Source organism: Anomaloglossus baeobatrachus, chromosome 2, assembly GCF_048569485.1.
Source record: "Anomaloglossus baeobatrachus isolate aAnoBae1 chromosome 2, aAnoBae1.hap1, whole genome shotgun sequence".
NCBI classification, from domain to species: domain Eukaryota; kingdom Metazoa; phylum Chordata; class Amphibia; order Anura; family Aromobatidae; genus Anomaloglossus; species Anomaloglossus baeobatrachus.
Window position 1 is genome coordinate 452,737,253 of NC_134354.1, and position 16,504 is coordinate 452,753,756.

The 16,504-nt window shown below is 43.6% G+C and overlaps 1 protein-coding gene across 1 annotated transcript in view; it reads right to left on the bottom strand.

Annotated features, from left to right (window-relative positions):
* The window catches only part of VPS53 (VPS53 subunit of GARP complex), a 338,297-nt gene that overhangs the window by 179,748 nt on the left and 142,045 nt on the right, over nucleotides 1-16,504 (bottom strand). Inside the window, exons 12-13 of the mRNA XM_075336305.1 lie at nucleotides 16,271-16,372; nucleotides 9,355-9,449 (exon numbers count right to left, since the gene is read on the bottom strand). Coding sequence (XP_075192420.1) covers nucleotides 9,355-9,449; nucleotides 16,271-16,372 — 197 coding nt within the window. The remainder of the gene's footprint in view (nucleotides 1-9,354; nucleotides 9,450-16,270; nucleotides 16,373-16,504) is intronic.

Below are 16,504 nucleotides of genomic sequence, written 5' to 3' on the forward strand. Positions count from 1 at the left end.
GCTACTCATATTGCTGTCCACCTTGTCACTCTGATCTAAGACTGGAGATGCCAGAGGTGCTGGGAAAAAAAGAAGCTTCTCACACTTCAGTGCACCCTGTCTTTCTAATCTAATACTGTAGATCAGGGGTGGGGAACTTCCAGCTTGCGGGCCGTATGCGGCCCATGACGACTTTTTATGCAACCCCTGGGCACATTCCCGGGGACCACAGTGCTCAGACGGCAGCCACGCTTTTCCTGGCTGCTGGCCCTTTAAATCCCACTGCCTAAAGCTCTGTGGGTAGATGCTAGATTGTACAGGCTCCATCCAGATCTTGACTTCAGCCCAAACATTCTAAACACACTCACTACTAAACGCTAGAATGTACAGGCTCCTTCCAGAACCTGACTGCAGTCCATATATTCTAGGCTTAACCCTAGCCTGTGCTAGTGTGCTCTGGTGGGCAGGGTAAGCAGCACACTGCGCTAAAGTCACAGAAGAGCTGCAGAAGATTTACAGGCCTCCCGGACCTGTGCTGTGTGTGTGACTCCTCCCCTACCCAAGTACTGGGCGTACTCAAGCCATCGCTGCCCCACCGCTCAGTGCTGTTAACTGCCTGGTACTGTGTGTATCCCCCTCGTGCTGTGTGTACCCCCAGTACTGTGTACCCCCCAGTACTGTGTATCCCCCAGTGCTGTGTACCCCTAGTACTGTGTACCCCCAGTACTGTGTGTACTCCTTAATGCTGTGTACCCCCCAGTGCTGTGTGTACCCCTACTACTGTGTACCCACCATTGCTGTGTGTACCCCTAGTAAAGTGTGTACCGCCTAATGCTGTGTGTACCCCTAGTTCTGTGAACCCCTCCAGTGCTGTGTACCCCCAGTACTGTGTACCCCTCCAATGCTGTGTACCCGCTAGTACAGTGTGTATCCCCTATTAGTGTGTACCCCCTAGTACAGTGTGTACCCCCCAGTGCTGTGTGTACCCCCTCAGCGCTGTGTAACCTCCCACTGCTGTCCGTGCCCTCCAGTGCTGTCTGTACCCCCCTCGGTGATGTCTATGCTCTCCCAGTGCTGTTTGCACCACCTAATGCCGTCCATGCTGCCACCAGTGCTGTCCATGCCACAGTCAGTGCTGTCCATGCCACAGTCAGTGCTGTCCGTGCCCCCTTGTGCTGTCCGTGCTCCCCAGTGCTGTGTGCCACCCCTCAGTTCTGTGCACCCCCCAGTGCTCTGTACTCACCACTGCCGTCTATGCCCCCCAGTGCAGACCTTCCCCTCCTGGTCATGTCTATGCTCCTCCAGTCCTGTCTGTGCCTCCCCAGTGATGCCACCTAGTGCTGTCCTTGTGCCCAGTCATGTCTCTGCCACTGCCAGGGCTGTCCATGCCCCCCAGTGATGTATATGCCCCAGCCCCTCCCATGACGTACATGCCCCAGCCCCTCCCGTGACGTACATGCCCCAGCCCCTCCCGTGACGTACATGCCCCAGCCCCTCCCGTGACGTACATGCCCCAGCCTCTCCCGTGACGTACATGCCCCAGCCCCTCCCATGACGTACATGCCCCAGCCCCTCCCGTGACGTACATGCCCCAGCCCCTCCCGTGACGTACATGCCCCAGGCCCTCCCGTGACGTACATGCCCCAGGCCCTCCCGTGACGTACATGTCCCAGCCCCTCCCGTGACGTACTTGCCCCAGCCCCTCCCGTGACGTACATGCCCCAGCCCCTCCCGTGACGTACATGCCCCAGCCCTTCCCGTGACGTACATGCCCCAGCCCTTCCCGTGACGTACATGCCCCAGCCCCTCCCGTGACGTACATGCCCCAGCCCCTCCCGTGACGTACATGCCCCAGCCCCTCCCGTGACGTACTTGCCCCAGCCCCTCCCGTGACGTACATGCCCCAGCCCCTCCCGTGACGTACATGCCCCAGCCCCTCCCGTGACGTACATGCCCCAGCCCTTCCCGTGACGTACATGCCCCAGCCCTTCCTGTGACGTACATGCCCCAGCTCCTCCCGTGATGTACATGCCCCAGCTCCTCCCATGATGTACATGCCCCAGCTCCTCCCGTGATGTACATGTCCAAGCCCCTCCCGTGATGTACATGTCCCAGCCACTTCCGTGATGTACATGTCCAAGCCCCTCCCGTGATGTACATGTCCAAGCCCCTCCCGTGATGTACATGTCCAAGCCCCTCCCGTGATGTACATGTCCCAGCCCCTTCCGTGATGTACATGTCCAAGCCTCTCCCGTAATGTACATGTCCCAGCCCCTTCCGTGATGTACATGTCCCAGCCCCTTCCGTGATGTACATGCCCCAGCGCCCCTCCCGTGATATATATGCCACAGCCCCTCCTGTGATGTGTACTCCCAGTGTCTCCTGTAATTTATGCGCCCCAGCGTCTCCTGTGATGTGTATGCCCTCAGCATCTCCAGACCGAGACAAATCTGGAAAAGCAGCTGTGAGAAACAAGATGATCAATACCACCAAGAGAAGTCATCAAGAGAAGTAGCTCCGGCCACCACAACAGGGGTGAGTTAACTGTTTGACCAAATACAGCAAGGTAGATTTCAAGTTGATAGTTTTGTGCGGCCCCCGATGGTTGGTAGAAAATTCCAAATGGTCCCCGACAGTAAAAAGGTTCCTCACTCCTGCTGTAGATGGATACACCAAGACACTAAGAATCTGCTGCTCATGCTGTTGTTCACAGTCAATCTGAATGCTGAGTAGCTACTGTGACCAGGAGATAACCTAATATAATTAATTACAACAGGGGGTTTTTTACCTTTTCATTGCATTTTTTGGAGGGACTGCAGTGACAGAAAATTGTCAATTTTGAGGTTTGGATTTTTTTTTTATTTAGATAAGCAAATTTATTTGCAAGGCCCTGGTCCAGTGGCCATTAAAGTATAAAGCTGAAGAGGAGACAGGGTGGTGGGTGGGTGTGTGTGTGTAGAAAGACAGACATGTTTAACACAGGGTATGGAGAGTTATGTATATGTTCCAGAATGCAATATGACTTTAGTTAAAAAATAAGTGTGGATTGTTGCTCATAAGAAAAAAATAAGTCAGCCCCTGAAAATAAGCCCTAGCCCATCTTATGGAGCTAAAAATATTATAAATCCCGATCTTATTCTCGGGGAAATACAGTACTAAGGGTTCATTTACATTATATGCCTATTGTGAACATGTGTTTCTAGGAAAGCCTGTTAATGATAATCTTCCAGTCCAATCAAGCTGCTGATGAAGGAGCAAAATGCTCATCCATCTGGTGAACAAATTTTGTGCTGCACAAAAGACAATCCAGCATTTTTGGCAGCACACAGTCCTGTGTACACTTAAGAATACATCTCCAGGTGTACCCCAGATAGCTCAAGTAAAAACACAGCATCCAAAATAAATATTGGTCACATAGGCACGAAAGTGACATGTATTGTATTGTACATGCATGAGCAGATGCTAGGATAACATTTACTAGATAAAGCTATGTTCAAACAGGGCATTTTTGTCAGTGTTTTTTTGCATGTTTTTTTCCATTGGTTTTTTGCAAATCCACGCTAATAAATGCCGCTTTTACAGTAGCAGCAAAGCCTATGAAATTCCAGAATTCTCACACACACACACACACACACACACACACACACACACACACACACACACACACACACACACACACACACGCTTTTTTTCCTGACTGAAATGGGCAGCATGTCAATTCTTTCAGTGTTTTTGCAACGGTGATTCACCCATACAAAGCAATTTGGAAGTCCAAAAATGCTGTAAAAAACAAAAGCAAAAAACACCCCAAAAAATGCACCAAAAACCACACATTATTTCCTGCCAAGAGATGGAATTTTGCAACAGTTTTACTGCAGAAAAAACTGCCCAGTATGAACATAGCTTAAGGCCGGGGCCACACTGAGATCTACTGCGATCCTCGCATGACACTTGGCTCACGCTGGCAGCACAGCAGGAGCAGAGAGTCATGCAAGTGTCCCTGCGACTGAGGTCCGATCATGCGATAGGACCTCATCTGCGGGGGGCGGCCCAGCACTGAGGGGGGGTGGGCCAGCAGTGAGGAGGGGAGGGAGGGATTTATCTCCCTCTCTCCTCCGGAGCTGGCTATTGCCATTCTCGCTCTGCACTCACGGTACACCAGTGTACTGCGAATGCAGTGTGATCTTTCTCTCGCCCCATAGACTTGAATGGGTGCGAGAGAAACCAGGATCGCATTACAGTAGCAGCATGCTGCGATTGTTTTCTCGGTCTGATTAGGGCTGAGAAAATAATCGCTCCTGGGTGCTGGCACATAGGATAACATTGGTCCGAGTGGAATGCGATGTTTTATCGCACTCCACTCGCTCTAATTTTCATTACGTGTGTCTTAGGCCTTACGGTGACATTACACGGATAATATAGCATAGCCAGTGCCTACATCTCGTGATGTTAGGATAGCCGTAAGCGAGAGATCATAAGATACGGGTAAACACTATCTTTTTAATAAATATTTTGCTAAAAATAAAGGACCGGCAAGTAAACATGTAAGTTTTACTTTTATTTTCTTGTTAAATCAAAGTAGCACTCTCTCTTGCTATGAAAAATGAAGGCTTAAAAATAATAGGGCCAGTAATTTTCCACACTGCTGAGCAAGCATGAACTTAATGCATTCATTTTCCACAGACATAAAAAACAACTTAACTTGTGCAGAAAAATCCCCATCTGTATTTAAATAAAAACACACGTCGTGTTCCACAGTTCAGATCAGAAGTTCCCCGTCTGTAAGGACAAAATGTTGTTGCAGCTTGTAATAATAGCTATAAAAATGAAAACCACGGATGATGCTGAGGAATAATAACTACATACTGTAGAAAGATTCACTCCTTGAAGTTCACATACAATATTTTTTCAAGAATTCTAAAAAAGTTCAAGAAACTTTTCCTTTTTTAATTCCTTGAAGTGGTTGTTTAGTTAAGCACGGTTTCACACAAAGCGCTTGTAGCAAAAACGCTGCAGTTTTTGTGGCAGTTTTTAAAACCGTTGGCCACTTCTGTATCGATGACCTATCCTTAAGATAGACCCTCAATATCGGATTGGTGGGGAGTGAGACCGAGCACCCTCGTTGATTTACTGTTACTGGCGTTGCCAAAACATTGCAGCTGCCTCATTTCTATAGTGGCCGTGGACCTGTCATAGCCTGCCAACTTCTTTAAGTAAAAACCAAGAGTGAAAAAGAAATGAACAATATACAATCCAGCTCCTCCCTGTTCGATTCACTTTTTGGTTAGGCTAAAAAAATAAATAAATCTGCATTATAACTTGTAGTGCAGGTTTCCCAGAAATATCCTTGTGTGTGGAGCACCCTAAAGTATTGCAAAAACAATATCTTCCTACGCAGATTCCACCATGTAAACCGCATCTAATCCGCCTCAGGCTGTCACCGTATCAGATGCCAGGCAGTGGGCATGATCAGAATGCCCCGCACTTCCAGTCATGCGCACTATGAAGCCGGGTGTATGCGTACCGGCTTCACAGAGGTTTAGTGCGAATGACCAGAAGTGCCAGGACATCTGATCATGCGCACCGATCGGCATCTGATGCGGTGACAACAGACACAGGTACAGTGCCTTGTGAAAATATTCAACCACTTTTAATTTTTCAACATTTTCCCACATTTCAGGCTTCAAACATAAAGATAATTTTTTTTTTAAATTTTATGGTGAAGAATCAACAACAAGTGGGACACAATTGTGAAGTTGAACGAAATGTATTGCTTATTTTAAACTTTTACAAAAAATAATAAACTAAAAAGTGGGGCGTGCAATATTATTCGTCCCCTTTAAGTTAATACTGTGTAGTGCCACCTTTTGCTGCGATTAGAGCACAAGTCGCTTGGGGTATGTCTTTATCAGTTTTGCACATCGGGAGACTAAAATTCTTGCCCATTCTTCCTTTGCAAATAGCTCAAGCTGAGTGAGGTTGGATGGAGAGCGTTTGTGAACAGCAGTTTTCAGCTCTCTCTACAGATTCTCGATTGGATTTAGGTCTGGACTTTGACTTGGCCATTCTAACACCTGGATACGTTTATTTTTGAACCATTCCATTGTAGATTTTGCTTTATGTTTGGGAATTTTGTCATGTAGAAAGACAAATCTCCATCCCAGTCTCAGGTATTTTACAGACTCCAACAGGTTTTCTTCAAGAATGGTCTTGTATTTGGCTCCATCCTTCTCCCATCAATTTTAACCATCTTCACTGTCCCTGCTGAAGAAAAGCAGGCCCAAACCATGATGCTGCCACCACCATGTTTTAACAGTGGGGATAGTGTGTTCAGGGTGATGAGCTGTGTTACTTTTACGCCAAACATATCATTTGGCATTGTGCCCAAAAAGTTTGATTTTGGTTTCATCTGACCAGAGCACCTTCTTCCACATATTTTATTCTCCCAGGTGGCTTGTGGCAAACTTTAAATGACACTTTTTATGGATATCTTTGTGAAATAGCTTTCTTCTTGCCACTCTTCCATAAAAGCCAGATTTGTGCAGTGTACGACTGATTGTTGTCCTATGGACAGACTCTCCCACCTCAGCTTTAGATCTCTGCAGTTCATCCAGAGTGATCATGGGCCTCTTGGCTGCATCTCTGATCAGTCTTCTCCTTGCTTGAGATGAAATTTTTGAGGGACGGCTGGGTCTTGGTAGATATGCAGTGGTATGATACTCCTTCCATTTCAATATGATCGCTTGCACAGTGCTTCTTGGGATGTTTTAAAGTTGTGGAATTCTTTTTGTAACCAAATCCGGCTTTAAACTTCTACACAACAGTATCACAGACCTGCCTATTGTGTTTCTTGGTCTTTATGATGTACTCTGTGCTTTAAACAGAACATGAGACTATCACAGAGCAGGTGCATTTATTCGGAGACTTTATTACACACAGGTGGCTTATATTTATCATCATCAGTCATTTAGGACAACATTGGATCATTCAGGGATCCTCAATGAACTTCTGGAGTGAGTTTGCTGCACTGAAAGTAAAGGGGACAAATAATATTGCATGCGCCAATTTTCAGTTTATTATTTTTTACTAAAGTTTAAAATAAGCAATAAATTTAGCTCAACTTCACAATTGTGTCCCACTTGTTGATTCTTCACCATAAAATTTAAATTTTTTATCTTTATGATTGAAGCCTGAAATGTGGGAAAAGGTTGAAGAATGTCAAGGGGAACGAATACTTTCGCAAGTTACTGTATATATCTATATCTATATATAGATATATCTATATAGATAATATATATATATATATATATATATATATATATATATATATATATATATATATATATATATATATATATATATATATATATATATATATATATATATATATATATATATACACATACTATGTGTGCAGAATTATTAGGCAAATGAGTATTGTGATCTCATGATACATTTTATACATGTTGTCTTACTCCAAGCTGTATAGGCTTGAGAGCCAACTACCAATTAAGTAAATCAGGTGATGTGCATCTCTCTAATGAGGAGGGGTGTGGTGTAATAACATCAACACCCTAAATAAGGTGTTCTTAATTATTAGGCAACATTATTTCCTTTGGCAAAATGGGTCAGAAAAGAGATTTGACGGGCTCTGAAAAGTCCAAAATTGTGAGATGTCTTGCAGAGGGATGCAGCAGTCTTGAAATTGCCAAAGTTTTGAAGCGTGATCAGCAAACAATTAAGCATTTCATGGCAAATAGCCAACAGGGTCGCAAGAAGCGTGTTAGGCAAAAAAAGGCACAAAAAAACTGCCCATGAATTGAGGAAAATCAAGCGTGAAGCTGTCAAGATGCCATTTGTCACCAGTTTGGCCATATTTCAGAGCTGCAACGTTACTGGAGTATCAAAAAGCACAAGGTGTGCCATACTCAGGGACATGGCCAAGGTAAGGAAGGCTGAAAAACGACCACCTTTGAACAAGAAACATAAGATAAAACGTCAAGACTGGGTCAAGAAATATCTTAAGACTGATTTTTCAAAGGTTTTATGGACTACTGAAATGAGAGTGACTCTTGATGGGCCAGATGGATGGGCCAGAGGCTGGATCAGTAAAGGGCAGAGAGCTCCACTCCGACTCAGATGCCAGCAAGGTGGAGGTGGGATACTGGTATGGGCTGGTATCATCAAAGACGAACTTGTGGGACCTTTTTAGATTGAGGATGGGGTGAAGCTCAACTCCCAGACCTACTGCCAGTTTCTGGAAGACAACTTCTTCAAGCAGTGGTACAGGAAGAAGTCAGTATCGTTCAAGAAAAACATAATTTTCATGAGGGACAATGCTTCATCACATGCATCCAACTACTCCACAGCGTAGCTGGACAGCAAAGTTCTAAAAGATGAAAAAATAATTACATGGCCCCCAGTCCAATACGACAGAATTTTTTTTTACCAACACATCCAACTGGTAATACCAAAAGATAGGAAAAAAAAAAAAATCAAATTACAATTTACTTTTAGAGCATAAATATAAGAAATCCTAATCTGAAAAGGGTATTCTATAAAAAGTCTGCAATCACTACATGTAATTGCAGAAGTCTGAATCCTTACAGCACGTGTACTGCAAGCTGTCAAGATTTTCCGATATTGCTACTGAGAGCGGGAGGTCATGTGAGCCCCGCATGCTTTTTGCACGCATGCGGTCACGTGTCAACTAGACATGCTAGGCCTTGCTCAATTCAATTGTACTAGGCTGAGCAGGTCTAGTCGGAAGATGGTCGAAAATATACAAATCGCATAGTTGCGCATACTGTAAGGATTCAAGACTCTGCAGTCACGGAGTCACTGCAGGTTTTTAACAGAAGACCAAACTACCCCTTTAATACAAGTGACAAAATATGCTTTCTAAATGAAGTATCTTTCAATATCAATTCAGGGTAAGCATTGGTTAATAATCCGGGAAACCAAAAGCTTTCATTTCTCAAAAACCTTTAGCTAAGGTTACAAATTCCTTTTACATTTAGGGTGCCTGCAAGGGAAACACTAATGGAAAACATTTCTGATAGAGTGAAAAGAGGAAAATAGAAATGAATTTCAATGTAAAGTCAGGACAGGGTGTGGCGGGATTACCAAATCCTGGGATTACATTGGCTGGCAGCAAGTAACACAGACCCCTGGCAGTGGTGGCCCCACTAAGTAGCTTACTGTAAAAGGAGTTCAGTATTAGATGGATTTAGGCACCAGTGCCACTTAAAATACAAATAATAAAAAATATTCTTCCTACATATTTACAGATGTATTAAATTCTGATACAATACAGTTATAAAACCTATGTTTGGTCTATAAATTAAAAATATAAAACATTTATTCACTACTCACTTGTCTTGAGACTCTATGTACACATAGAGATGGGGCTCAAAACACTTGGAAATGATGCCATGGAATGGATTTTCTGGTGCTTTGGGCTTCTTTGGCTGCGAAAAAAAAAATGTCAAATTTAAACAAAACCATCACTTGTTGTTCGTGCTTTGACATTGAAAAGACAAGTGGTGAAGGCCAGGAGGAAAGTGCTATAAGAATATTTCTAAGCAATTATGGTACTTATCTGCACTTCAGAGACCCAGATTACAGCCAAAAGATCTCCATTGGCGTTATATAGGCTTAATACATTTACCTACTAATACATTGGTTCACACGTGAGCTCTACAGTCAGGTCTGCTATAATGACCATTTGAATTCCCTTGTCTTAGAATTTTGCAATTTCTGCTATTGCATTATGTACAGTTGACTGAAATGCTGAGCTAGCTCCATACACCTCCACCCACCTTAGGACATAATAGTACGCCATGGGACATAAAAGGGGTTAAATCCTGTTATGTCACGGAGAACATTCTATATACTGCTGAGTCTACATACTACAATTATTCTGAACGTGCCCATGAATCTGTAGATCTGAACAGAGGAAACCAAAAAATGTATGTATGTATGTCTATATATATATATATATATATATATATATATATATATATATATATATATATATATATATATATATATATATATATATATATATATATATATATATATATATATAGACATACATACATACACACACATACATACATACATACATATATATGTATATATATGTCACACACACATGCACACTGTATTTATAATTTAGCAAATAACCAGATTTGCATACCTTGGTCACATGCTGACTAGTCTTGTTCGGCTTCTATCAATAGAAGGTAATTGAGAGAAGATAGGCATGTGTAGTCGACATGTGACAGCAAGTATGCATTTCATATGCAATACATGGAAATCATGAAGATGTACACACCACACTCTGTCACGGATCAGCACTCTGCAGTCACTCTGTGTCCAAGATTGGACAGCTCCTTTAATGTTTTACATATTAAATTAAGATGTAAGACTTCAAGGTTACAACTACATTTCCTCATCGCAGTTGGGTGCTTAAGGCTATGTGCCCACGCTGCGGATTTACCGCGGATTTTGCCGCGGATTTCCCGAAAATCTGCAGCAGCGGCACTTCCAAGCCATTTCAATGGCATTTTGGAAATGCTGTGTCCATGCTGCGGATTTCTCCGCTGCGGATTTGCCGCGGATTTTGATCCGGAAAAATCTGCAGCATGTCAATTGTTTGTTGCAGATTTGGTGCGGATTTTGGGTATAGAATGGGGGGAAAAAAAAAAAAAAATCCGCATCAAAATCCGCGGCAAATCCGCGGGTGCGGATTTGCCGCGAAAGTCGCGGATTTTCATGCAGAAAAATCCGCAGGTACATTCTACCGTGGACACATAGCCTTATAGTGTGAAAATGGTTAAGCGAGCAGGTCCTCCTCCATTCATGTAATGGATGTGCAGCCCATGGAGTAACAATAGAACTGATTCAATTTGATCAGTGAGAGAAGTGGGAGAGCCATTGGATTGAGTTAAGGCCCAGTCACACTAAACAACTTACCAGCGATCCCAACAACGATACAACCGGATAGGGATCGCTGGTAAGTTGCTAGGAGGTTGCTGCTGAGATGTCACACTAAGCGACGCTCCAGCGATCCCACCAGCAACCTGACCTGGCAGGGATCGCTGGAGCGTCGCTACACGTGGAAGCATGCTGCGCTTGGTAACTAAGGTAAATATCAGGTAACCAACCCGATATTTACCTTGGTTACCAGCGCACACCGCTGGCTCCCTGCACACCTAGCCACAGTACACATCGGGTTAATTACCCGATGTGTACTCTGCTACGTGTGCAGGCAGCAGGGAGCCGGCTTCTGTGGATGCTGGTAACCACGGTAAACATTGGGTAACCAAGAAGCCCTTCCCATGGTTACCCAATATTTACCTTCGTTACCAGCGTCCGCCGCTCTCACACTGCCAGTGTCGGCTCCCTGTTCCCTGCACTCCTAGCCACAGTACACATCGGGTTAATTACCCGATGTGTACTCCGGCTACGTGTGCAGAGAGCAGGGAGCCGGCACTGACAGCTGAGAGCGGCGGACGCTGGAAACGAAGGTAAATATCGGGTAACCAAGGAAAGGGCTTCTTGGTTACCCGATGTATACATTGGTTACCAGCGTCCGCAGAAGCCGGCTCCCTGCTGCCTGCACATTTAGTTGTTGCTCTGTCGCTGTCACACACAGCGATGCGTGCTTCACAGCGGGAGAGCAACAACTAAAAAATGGTCCAGGACATTCAGCAACAACCAACGACCTCACAGCTGGGGCCAGGTTGTTGCTGGATGTCACACACAGCAACATCGCTAGCAAGTTGTGCCTCAGCAGCGATGTTGCTAGCGATGTTGCTTAGTGTGACGGTACCTTTAGGTAAATATTTGTGTATGTGAGGAATTCGGGCATCCTGAACTTCATAAAAACATTAAAAAAGTCATTGCATGTATAGATATTGATTTGGATATACAATGACTAAGGAAAACAGTCAAACACATTTGATTGTCACCCAGTATTGCATGCAGCCATTTTTTATATTCTCTCTCTGGAGGATAATTTTTGAGACTGCACTGCCAGTTTCCGATGTAACCGCTCTGCATTGATGGGTAATCTGATATTACTCTACAATCTTTCTACCAGTTTTGCACATCAAGAGGCTGACATTTTTGCCGTTTTTTCTTTGCAAAATGGCTTTAGCTCAGTGAGATTGGACAGAGGCGTCTGTGTAGAGCAATTTTCAAGTTTTCTCACAAATTCTCAGTGGGATTTACGGTAGGTCTGGACTTTGGGCCATTGAAAAACTTGCCTGTAATCTGCCTAAAAAAGCACTCAAAAAATTAACAATGTATAGCAATGTGAAAGCGACACTGCTGTGCACGTGTTCAGTTTTTCGTTAGTTCTTTTATTTACTTCAGGGTCCGGAAAGTATGAAGCGGTTAAAAGAAGTAACACATTCATTCTTTGGGCGGCTTTGTTTGGCACAGGCCTGATCTTTATAGTTGAAAGTAGAGAGAAGAGATGCCAGAGCCACTGCAGAGAATAATGGCAAAACCGCCAGCGAAGCCACTTTATGAAGAAGAATGCCAGCTTTTCCTAAAGTGGATTCACCTAGAAAAACCTTGGCGGCATCACTGGTGTCATAAAGATGTTGTGTGCGCATAACCTTAGAGGCAATCTGTCCATAGGATCAACACCTACTAAGCCGTCTATATGAGCACGTAGGTCATAGGTAGCAGAATAAAGTGATATCTAATCTGAGATGTTATTCCAGATAAATACATATTTTGTTAATAAGCAAATGAGTTGATAGGATCTACAGGCTGGACACAAATCACCCTGAGAATTTGCCTCCAAAGTTTATATTAAAGGGGATTTTTACCAGTATAACATGTAATGACTGTTCTCAAACATCTTACATCGGACTCATAGCTATTAGGTCGTGATGCCCGGGATTGGTGGATCCAAGCGGGTTTTTTTTTATAAAAAAAAAAAAAAATAGTTTGGGCCCAGTATTATTCCCGGAAATCTGGCGTCTGTGGGGACCCAAATCAGGCACTTAAAGTGGTGGTAGAAGGAATAGGGAGATCGCAGCAAATGCTTCATACATACCGGTCTCTGCATGGCAATACACTGCTTACGGGCTGCTCATTATCATCATGTATATACACTGCTTCCCCCGCCCATCGGTAGACCCCACGTCTCTGATTGGTTGCAGTGAGACAGCGCCCCCACCTGATGTGACAGCGTGTCTGACTGCTTTCAATCACACACACTGTCTGCATCTTCTATTGGTGTAAATATAAACAAACTGGCGTAGGGTCCCCCATATTATGATACCCAGCACAGATAAAGCATATCATTACAGGCTGCAGCCCCCAGCTATGTGTTAATCTTGTCTGTGTACCAAAATTAGAGGAACCACATGCGGATTTTTTATTATTAATATTATTAATAATTTTTAAAAACAACGTGCCGTGCCCCCAATTTTCATACCCGCCAAGATAAAGCAGACAGTTGAGATCTGGTATTCTCAGGCTGGGGAGATCCATGCTTATTGGGGGCGCCCAAGGCTAAAAAACAGTAGCCTGCAGCCGCCTAGGATTGTCGCATCCATTGGTTGCAACAATCCAGGAACTTTACTCGGCTCATCCCGACTGCCCAGGTGCGATGGTAATCGGGGTAATAAGGGGTTAATAACAGCTCACAGATCCCACTAAGCCCTAGATTAGTAATGGTAGGCTTTTGAGACCCCTCCCCCCATTACGAATGTTGAAAGAAATAAACAATACAATATGGTTGGGCATCATAACATGGGGGACCCTACGCCAACTTTTTAATTCATTTTACACCAATCTAGATGCAGATAGCGTGTGTGATTAAAATAAGTCAAACATGCTGTCACACAAGGTGAGGGCGCTGTCTGACTGCAACTAATCAGAGACTTGGGGACTGCCGTTGAAAAGGGGAAGCAGTGCACATACATGAAGATAATGAGCAGCCCCCGAAATACAGTGAGTGGCCTGGGAAGCAGTGTACAGCCGCGCGAAGACAGATAAGTATGAAGTTATTGCTTTATTTTTTTAATTTTTTTTTTATTACCCGAGTGGCCACATCCGGATTGCTACCTGGAGCTCCCTGAGAACTCTGGTCCCGGGGTCAGTGCTCAGGTTCTTTTCAACCCACACAGATTCAGACTTTTACAGTCTGGGTCCGCCCATCACTACTACTACGTAAACACAAATAATGCAAAGCAAAATAACCTATCCAAAATTAGGTCCATTGACTGACCTTATGGCATCTTTCTCAAAGGCTATTATAAAGTAGAGTAAGACAGCAATGGAGGCTGGAATGGAGGTCTATCCTCTGCAGCAATGAATCTTGCTTTGTGATAATGATACACTCACTTCTATGTTAAAACTAACAGCAAGGAAAAGTGTTACTTTAGAAAATAGAAGCTGGGACCCTTGCAGTTTTGTCTGTATACTCCATGTATGCAGACACTTATCATTTGTGACTTATGCTTCCGGCCCCTAGTAAGGAGCTGATGCAGCTGCGGCACATGCATTAGACACTATGCAGCAGGGTCACATTTATAAGATTATCTCAACACAGGAACATTTGTTAACATTCAATTGTGGAACTTCTTAGTAACATCTACGAGGGGCTGCTGATAAGTCTTTGGCCTTGTGATCTTTTTTTGTTTCTATGGTAACGAGTGTTACATCATATGAAAGTTTTGTGTGTCTAATATAGGTTTTCAAAATTTTGTGTTTCTTGTTTATGGCAACAGTGTTCTACGCACACAGGATAACAAAATGGAGGAGTCTAATGCGATATTCAAAGCAACTGAGAGCAGGAGTTTATAAAATTCTTGTTTCTTTAAGTAAAGTCCGCGAAGGATATTCATGGTGATATGTCACAGAGATTGGGGGATCAATGCCCTTCATATTCCACAGTTAAGAACCGAGTTGCCAAATTTAAAACGGGCCACTTCAGCACCAATGATGAGGAACGTCCAGGACAACAGAGAGTGGTTGTTGTTCCGGAGATTGTCGATGCTGTGCACAACCTTATACTAGAGAATCGACGAATTTCAGCTAAAGCAATAGCAGACATAATGGGGATTCCGTGAGCGTGTTTGTGTAATTATCCATGAACATTTGGACATCAGGAAGCTATCTGCAAAGTAAGTCCCCAAATCTTTGACAACAAATCTGAGCAGCATGCGAGTGAAAACTTCCCGGTCCATTTGTCAGCGTTTCCGGACTGATAAAAACTTCTTGGATCGACTGGTCACTATGGATGACACCTAGATTTATTTGTATGACTCCGAAAATAAGGAGCAGTCAAAAGAGTGGAGGCACAGTGATTCTCCTTGTCCAAAGAAGTTCAGGGTGCAAAAATCAGCCACTAAGGTGATGGTGTCTGTGTTCTGGGATAAGGAGGGAGTGCTGCTAGTGGACTACCTTCAAAAGGGTTCCATCATCAATGCAAGGTATTACACTAAACTTTTGGACCACTTGAAGGCAGCTCTGAAGGCCAAAAGGCGCGGCAATCTGTCCAAAGGAATCTCTTCCTGCAAGACAACGTCTCCACTCACACTGCACAAGTGACCTCGGCAAAACTGGCAGAGCTTGGCTTCCAGCTGGTTGACCACCCACCTTATTCACCAGATCTAGCTTCCTCCAACTATCATCTGTTTCCAAACCTGAAGAAACACCTCAAGGGTACCAAATTTCACACAATTTCTAACGCCAAGGCTGCTACGGATGACTGGTTTGAGGCACAACCGAAATCCTTCTTTTTCCTAGGCTTACAGAACTTGGAATACCGATGTAAGAAGTGTGTTGACATCAGTGGAGAGTATGGGGAATAAATGTAAACTTTCATCATCCAATCTCATTTCCTTCAGGGTAAAGCTAAAGGCTTATCAGCAGCCCCTAGTATTACTTAAGATGTACTTTGTGGGACAAACCCTTTAAGTTAACAGGTATGAAATTTCACAGCTGCCTGTAACATCTCTATACCTTTTGTGTCAGTGACAATATGGAACTATTCATAGAGCATTTGTAGTGCACGTCAGAAGAAATATACCAGGAGGATTTTCCAGCATATGCCACTGTAAATGAATACAGTGGCATATGTTACTCCTAGGCTCCCAAAAAAACATATACATACCACAAGGTCATTTTTTTCCATCAACCTCTATATAAAACAGCTTAGTGAAAAAAACACTTCCATATCATTGAAAAAAAATGTAACAAACATTCAGCATAACTGCAGAAAATGAGCTTGAAGGTAAAATCTACATACAGTACTCACTTTGTCTAGGTCACTATCTCTGTCCAGAGCAGACTCTTCTGCCATGTTGTCATCATCCAAAAACGGATTAGTAGAAACGGGGGATTGAACTTCAGGCTTTTTCTGGAAAATAAAATAATTGCAAAATTATTTTTATTAAAAATAATTTCTACGTTTGAGTAACATTGATGCCATTATAAAGCAATTAAAAACACATGGGCAAAAATGCAGGAAAACAAGGAAACTAATCACTAA